General features: G+C 45.3%; 1 protein-coding gene across 1 annotated transcript in view; it reads right to left on the bottom strand.

The window, feature by feature from the left end:
- Positions 1-7,992, bottom strand: part of Loxhd1 (lipoxygenase homology domains 1) — a 164,155-nt gene that overhangs the window by 123,508 nt on the left and 32,655 nt on the right. The window contains exon 5 of the mRNA XM_031366253.1: positions 3,287-3,385. Coding sequence (XP_031222113.1) covers positions 3,287-3,385 — 99 coding nt within the window. The remainder of the gene's footprint in view (positions 1-3,286; positions 3,386-7,992) is intronic.

Below are 7,992 nucleotides of genomic sequence, written 5' to 3'. Positions count from 1 at the left end.
TGGTGGAGGTGGTGGTGATGGTGGTGATGGTGGTGGTGGAGGTAGGGATGATGGTGGTGGTGGTGATGATGGTGATGGTGGTGATGGTGGTGGTGGAGGTGGTGGTGTCAGTGATAGTGATGGTGATGGTGATGTCAGTACCATGCCTTTCTTTACTTCTTACAAAATAGTTTGCCTACAACCTGACATTGATGGATATGGATACATGATAGATAGTGTACATCTTCATTTCATGTCAATGGATAGTATTACCCTAGCTTCTTTCCTGTTGGTGATATTTTCCCAGAATTCTTCATGCTGCTTGATTCATTTCCACAATTCTCCTTTCATATAGTTAAACTACACTGTACTTATTTTTACATACTACAAGAATATCTTTATGAAAGAGAGTCATGTTAAGAGCTCAGGTTGGCCTCAAACTCCAGTTCTCCTGACCCTCCTTCAAGGGCTGGGATGCTAAGTGTGCCTAGCAAGACTATTGGTTCTTCACTCACGGGTTTCCTACTCCTGTGAGAGCCACTGTATGCTTTTTTGCCATCAGCCAATTTTTCCCATTGCTTCTCTTGGACTGACTGAATGTTTGGACCTTGAATTCATTCTGTTCATTTAGTGGTTATACACTTTTACCGTGGGTGTTTACTTTTATACTTTTAAAATTATATTTACATTTAGCTTTTTTACATTTACTTTTATATTCACACTTAGCTTAATGAAGTCTACAGTTCATAGTTTTAACTACTCTGAAGGTGGGGAAATGGGTAATAGACAAGATCTTCATAATTTCTTATCAATTTTCTTCTCATATCTTGATTGTAAATATCTTGGGCAAATACTTCCTCTTTCCTCTGTGTTAGTCACTGTCATGTTCTATGGTTGGTGCTTGCTTAGGTTCGTTGCATGGCTATCAATGTTTTGTTTACTTTTGTGTGTGTGAATGAGGGATTGAGTCTTCCTTCATATGTGAGGTAGTCTAGTCTTGAACTCAATATGTAGCCCAGGCTAATCTCAAACTCCCATTGCTCCAGAGGACTGTTGATGCAGTCTCCCAAGTGCTGGGATCTTATCATAGGTATAAGCCACCACATCGAGCAGTCCATGCTAACAACTACTTAAGTGTGAGTGTAGGGCGTATACCTGTCCATTCCTCTCTGGCAGAATAAAAATTTGCTAATTTTCCCCATCACCTGAAATGACAGCTTATCCATCACGGAATGTATGGTTGACATACATCCTTGCAGAGAATAGTAAAGGTGTGATTACATGAATTTACAACATCTGTGGTTGATGATGGGAGTTATCCATCCACCAGGGAGGAATTTTTATGGAAAGCAACCTGCCGGCGTCTTTGCTTCTTCTCAGATCTTTCTCTTTGCTTTTGGCTTAACAGGGCAATATAGATTCCTGCATAGATTCCAGTCCATGGGTCATTTAGTTACTTTAAGCTGACAGTTAGGATCTACTGGGTCTTAAAAACACTAATGGCCATTATCTCTCAGGATATTTCCTCTTACCTGTGCCCAGCATCCTCTGTCTCTGGATCAACCTCCCCCAGACCTCCCTCCCTACCTTCCCTGCTCTCATGCCTCCCTCCCAACCCTTCCCCTCCATCTGAGGGGTTTGCTCATAGGCTTGCAGGCCACTAATCCTCTCATCAGCATCTTTCCTTGCCTCGGGTAGTGCACCTCCAAGAGGCTTACCTTTAGCAGCCATGTTTTGTTTGGTTATTTTTCCTAATTTGCTGTATTTTCATGGTACTGTGCTTTCTTCGGTTCCTTCTGACATGTTGTTATAGTTTAGAATTTTTTAAGTTACAGGCTATCCCAACACTGCCCCATTATCGGAAACCCCTGGAGACTTCATTCAGATTACGGTGTGGGTTACAGCTTCATCACGGTGGGTTGTGTCCTTAAATGTCTCATAGTTTTGGAAAATAAACTCACTCTTAGAAAGAGTCGTATGCAGTCTTAGAAAGGCCTTTGCAGAATGCTAATGGAGATTCACTCTCTACGCACTAGACATTCTATTTTGGTTTTGTTGTTGTTTTTATGTTTTGAGACAGCATCTCAGTAAACAGCCCTGACTGACCAGGAGCTCACTGTGTAGACAAAGTTGACCCACAACTCACAGAAATCAGCCTACGTCTACCTTCTGAGTGTAGGATTAAAGGCATATGCCATTACATCTAGCTTCAACCAAGTATTCTGTGTAGGGGCAGAGGGGTTCTGAAATCACAAGTCTAGTATAACAATCAGACTTCAAGTCCCTTAATAGCATACATTTTCAGTTGTTTTGGTTTTTACTTCATGTTCTTGCAGAGACCCGGTGACTGTGCCTACACACAAGCCACTGCTCTGCTTTTCATTGAGGCTGTCACTGAGACTGTCTGGACTCCGAGCTTGCATGGTTCTAAATTCAATCTCTTGCCTCATTCAGGACCTGCAACTCATTTCCTCACTTCCAATGAGCCCAAAAACCTGTCTTCTAGACTAATGAGCATGAAAGCCCTCTGCTTTTCAGAGCCACAGGATTGATTCATAGCTAATACTTTGGTTTTGGTTTTGAGTTTCTCCTTCATGTCTGGTACCTGAAGAGTCCTTTTTCATTCCTTATAAGTTCAGCAATACATGTTGGATCTTTGATGTGTTCACACATCTCTGTAACTTTTCTGGCTTCTGTGTTATTCCAATAAATTAACAGAAGTAAGAGAAACCACCTGTCTCTGTCTGAGCCCTGAGCCTCCTCCCGGCACCTGAAGCTTTGTCTGTGTGCAGCTTCTGCTTTACCTGTGAGACCAAGGATTATTCTATTCCACTCAGGTTTATCCCATTTCACCACATTGAATTATACTACATCCCACAGCAGACCACATAAGCACAGAGCTTATGGCAATAAAGAAATTGAGAATGATTTCCTGGGCATGTGAATTTGGGTTTATTCATAGTTTAGGATGGGATTTTAATCAACCCAAACCCAGGAATATCTTACTCTGAAAGTCACACTACATATACAGAGAAAAGAGAGGAGTGAGAAGAGAGAGACAGAGACAGACAGACAGACAGAGAGGAGTTTTGAAGACCTGTCACACATCCATACATTTGACCACATAAGGTGGATACCCAACTACTGGGACAAACCATGGCAAATCACAGCACAAGGAGAGAAGAGAGATGTTCAACAGAAAGATCAGAAGGGGAAGGCCTCAAGCTGCCTTCCTCCTCTGGATTATAAGAAGCAGCAGCTCTAGGGAGCTGGACTGGGTATGACTCGTGAGGAAATGGCACATTACCTGTGTCTCCATACTCTCCAAAGATATTGATAAAGACATCAGCATCTGTCCCTGCACCAATCACGTCACCAGTGTATACCTTGATTTCATACTTGTTTCCTGGGAACAAGGACAGAGAAAATGTTGCCTCATTAGGATCCCCCCCCCAAAAAAAAACTATAGGTGCATAGATAGCTTCCAAAGCATCCATCCTTCCCACAGATGTCCATAAGATAATGAATTATCAGCATGACTGTCACAATCATTACTGTCAATAACAGGGCAAAAATAAGTCATTCAAGGTTGGCTCCAAAAGGCCATCACTGAACTCTACATAATACCTAAGTCACAGGTAAGCTGAACTTCATTTAACACATTCCCCTACCATATCTCCTCTGAACTACTGAGATGACGCTAAGTCCCCTACACACCTATCATCTTTTCCTGTTCATTTTCCACACGCTAAAACAATACTGATGTTCACTGGAGAGACTGGAATCTACAGGTGAAAATAAAATCTGTGTCTCCCAAGGCCATAGACAGCACCGAGACTAAACTAAAATCAACAGTGGGCAGCAAAATACACGTTAAACAACCTGTGGGTTGCTTCCTGTGCTATTGGTGCACTCACTGGACAAAAATCAACTCATTGTAACCCCAAACACAGCCTCAGTCATGGCCTCCAATACGGTAGGGTCAACACATACTTGAGAGTGTGCTGACCTCTGGTCAAGTCTCACCATCAGGAGCCTGCCCTTAGGGTAGGGAATAAGGCCAGAAGATAATGTATATGGTTAGGGCAAGGAGATGCTTCTAGATTTTCTTGCAACAGTATTGAAGTCTAAGACAACTCTCCCTTCCCTTTCCCCTTCCTACATGGCTTTCTAGTTTACATGCGGCAGCAGAAGTCATTCCTATCAGATATGCTATGCTTAATTTGCTAAGCTGATTAAAAACTTGGGATTCCAGCCAAGGCTCAGAATGCTGGCCCTTCTGCTCACTACTCCCCTAGACTCTTCCCTGACTTCACCTCCAGCCTCCAAAGCCTTTGTCCTCTGTCTTCTCCAACTCTGCTGATGTCTGTGTGATGACATGGAGTTTTGCCACTGACGGCCTTGTCCTGTCTACTGTTTCCTGTATGCAAGTCACTCATTTCCTTTGAAACTTAAAAGGGGGATATGTGGATATATATGTTCAGAACATTTACCCTCCCTCCCTTCTTCTCTCCCTTCCACACCCGCTAGTGCACCGCTAAACCTACAGGCAGTAGGTCTGAATGCAAACTGAATCCAATTTTCTGAAACTTGAAATTCCTGGGAACTTGTTGAGGGCAAAGGACTAAGACAGATCTAAGCCTGCCCGTTTCCCACCTCCGGTATTCTCTGTAGCACAGGATCAGCCTGGAGAGGTGACGTCTCACAGCACCTAAAAAGGGGTGCAGACAGGACACCCCTTTTCCTCCAGGGCATGCCAATTGGTCTTTGCTGGTGAGAGCATCAAGCCTATAACAGATGATCTCTCCTCTCCACAAGCCTCACCCAGCAAAGCCCACAAAGGAAGGGGTGGAGGTCCTCTGTCCTTGTCCCCAACTGAAGCTGCAGAAGGGACAGCTGCTGTCAGGGCCTGTGCCCTCTTTTGTAGCCACGAATACCCTGAGACAGCCGCTGGAACCAGACCCTTCAGAAGAGGCCAGGCCCAGGGAGCCTATGGGAACTGGCCTGACACTTGGGCCTTGAGCTGTTTGGAAAGTCAATGGAAAGACAGACACCGTGACTTCCAGATTTCCATGAGGGCCTCTAGGTCGTGTGGGTTGTAAGGAAGACCTTAGTTAAAGCAGACTGATTCTGTTCTCATCATCTCCAAGTCCCAGAGGCTCCAAACAGCCTTGCTTGCTCTCTCCTTGTCAGAAGGCCTTCTGGGAAATTGATCTGATTCACAACCTCTCTTAGCTACTTTCCTATGGCTGTAGAAGCACACCATGACCCAAGGAGCTTACAGAAGACAGAATTTGTGTGGTCTTATGATTCCAGAGGGATCAGTCTCAAGCCATGAACAGGAAGCAAGGAGACCAAAGGAGAAATGACACCAGTCTTTAAACTCTCAAAGCTTGTCTCTGGTGATGTAGCTCCTCTAACATGTCCACACCCCCGAAGCCTCTTCAAACAGTCTGAGTCTATGGGAGGGACATCTCATTCAAACCACCATACAACCTTTGCTAGTCCCACCCTAGAGCTCCCTGAGCCTGCTTAGTGGTGGCAAGATGGCAGATCACTGCATCTGGTGGTGCCGAGGTGGAAGCCCAAGGGGGCTTCTAAAGGCTGCTTCCAAGCACCTTGCAGTCAAGAAGTCGTGGGATCTCACAAGGACCCAGGCATTGTGGAGCAGAGGTAGGAAAAGAGAGGCAGGGAAGCATTTGCAGAAAGTGGGTTCTGAATCATTCCAGAGCACAGACTTCCATCACTGGGTCAGATGATAAGGAGGACAATTTTAATTCTTAAAGATTTTTCATAGCAAAAAAAAAAAAATTCAGCAAAGGAATGGGGTGCCCTTTGAGTGAGTCTCCCGTCCCCAGAGACAGCTAAGCAGTTAGTATGTGCCACACAGTTGGGTGGAGAGTCATGTGTCACAGACACTGTAGCAAAAATGCCATTGGTGAAGAAGCCAAGAGATTAAGGGGCCACCAGTTAAGAAAATCTAGAAAGGAAAATCTGGAAAGGAGTTGTAGACCATCTGATCTCCATTGCAATGACTTGATCAGCACAAGGAAAGCCTGGGTTGCAGGAGCCGAAAGAGGGCTACAGGAACGCTGTACCCGTCCTTGGGAGAGTCCGGAGAGGTAGGAAATGGAGCCAGAATGAAGCAAGCAGAGAGAGGCCAAGGCTAGGGCTGAAGAGCCCAGAACTGGGAGAAGCTGCGGTGCCTTTCAAGCTGAGGCAACAGTAGATCTGAGTCCTGGGATCTGGAAATGAAGTGGACACTGGGAGGAAGGAGGCAGGCCGTCTTCCGGCCCCTCTGGCCGTCTTCCGGCTTCTCTGGGGCGTTCTCTATCACAATGGGGTTATGAGTCTCTAGATGTTTCCTGGGTGAACAGCAGACTTTTGCTATTAGGTGGCTGCTAGTTAGTTACACCATGGAAAGAGAACGGCCTCCGGGATAAGGAGGTTCTCCTTGCAACGCCATTATTTCAACATCTCCATAAATGGGCGTAGGGATTATTCAGAGCGCTCCACCTCCTCTGTCTGCACACTTGCTCTTCAGCAGGACTTCATACTAAGTTGCCAGTTTCCAAAACAAGGCCCGAGGGCACAGTGCCCCAGTGCAACCCTAACCCGTGACTCAGTGCAATATTGACAACAGAACAAGTCTGAACAAAAGCAAACAGCGCAGAGTGCGGAGCCTTCCTCCACGGGCAGATGTGGCCACACACGATGTGACATTTGAATGTGAGATGTCCCCTGCAGGTTCACATTTTTGGTCCCCAGCTACTAGAACTGTTTTGGAAGGTTATGTATAAAAACCCTGGTGACACATGGCCACTATGTTGCAGAAGCATGTCATTGGGGACAGACATTCAGAATGATAGGTACCTGCTTGTGGCTCTAACCCAGGCTCTCTGCTTTCCAGTCAGCTGCTGTGTGAGGAGCTTCCACCAGTGACTCCTTGATGCCGTCCCCACCACGATGAGCTGAAATCCCCTGATCCCAGGAGCCCATAAGCCCTGCCTCCCTGAAGTTAGTTCTATCAAGTGATTTGTCACAGTGAAGTCAAAAATTAACTAACATGTAGATTCACTCCGAGAGTGGGCCACCAATAGGACAGCCAACCTGACAACCTGAAATTGTCCAGAATGAAGCAGGGGGGTGGGGACCTAGAAGTCCTGAAGAAACCCTGCTCCAAGGACAGGAGGAAGTGGTAAAGCGGGGAGAAGTTATGAAGTTACAAAGAATGGGCTAGAAGAGGATCCCTGGGGGGGGGGGAAGGGGGACAGGTCACATCCATGGCGATGCCATGATGACACGTCTTCTTGGGTTAATGACACTAAGCATTCAAGCAGGACTGGGCAACTGACAAAGCTCTTGCACATCTCTAAAGTCATCTGATCACAGACAATGGCCGTGTGAGACAGGTAGTACAGGCACAGTTAATATTGTCATTTCTGTAAATGACAAGGACAGAGCTTCAGAGGGTGAGTGGCCTGCCCAGGTTACACAGCTGTGAACCATGACAGTCTCTTGAGTTTGGATTCAGGGTTCTTCCAAGATTAACGGTGGCCTCCCCTGCCCTGCATGGGGTCAGTATACTTTTCCTGGAAAGGGCCAGTTAGGACATATTTTATGTGTTTCTAGGCCATATGGTCTTTGTAACAATACTGTAACCCTGCTGCTATGACACAAACTCAGCCATGTGCTCTTGACCAGGGGTGAGTGAGGACGGTTATCACAAAGGAGCAGAGGAGCTTTCTGGATGACAGAAACAGTCAGTTTGTTTGTGGTAGTGGTTATAGGACTTGTATACCTTTCCCCAAATCATCAATAAAGCTCTTTACAAAGTTTCTATAAGTAGCTACAGACCACACCACATGAACAAAATGGGTGCAACAATGTCCCAATAAAGTTTTCTTTGTTGCAACTTCATTGGGATCTCAGAATTCTGTGTATCATGAATAATATTCTTCCTTTTGCTTCAAATATATATATATATATATATATATACATATGTATATATAT

The sequence above is a fragment of the Mastomys coucha genome, unplaced genomic scaffold, assembly GCF_008632895.1.
Source record: "Mastomys coucha isolate ucsf_1 unplaced genomic scaffold, UCSF_Mcou_1 pScaffold13, whole genome shotgun sequence".
In the NCBI taxonomy this organism is placed as follows: domain Eukaryota; kingdom Metazoa; phylum Chordata; class Mammalia; order Rodentia; family Muridae; genus Mastomys; species Mastomys coucha.
This window is presented reverse-complemented; position numbering and strand designations above follow the sequence as displayed.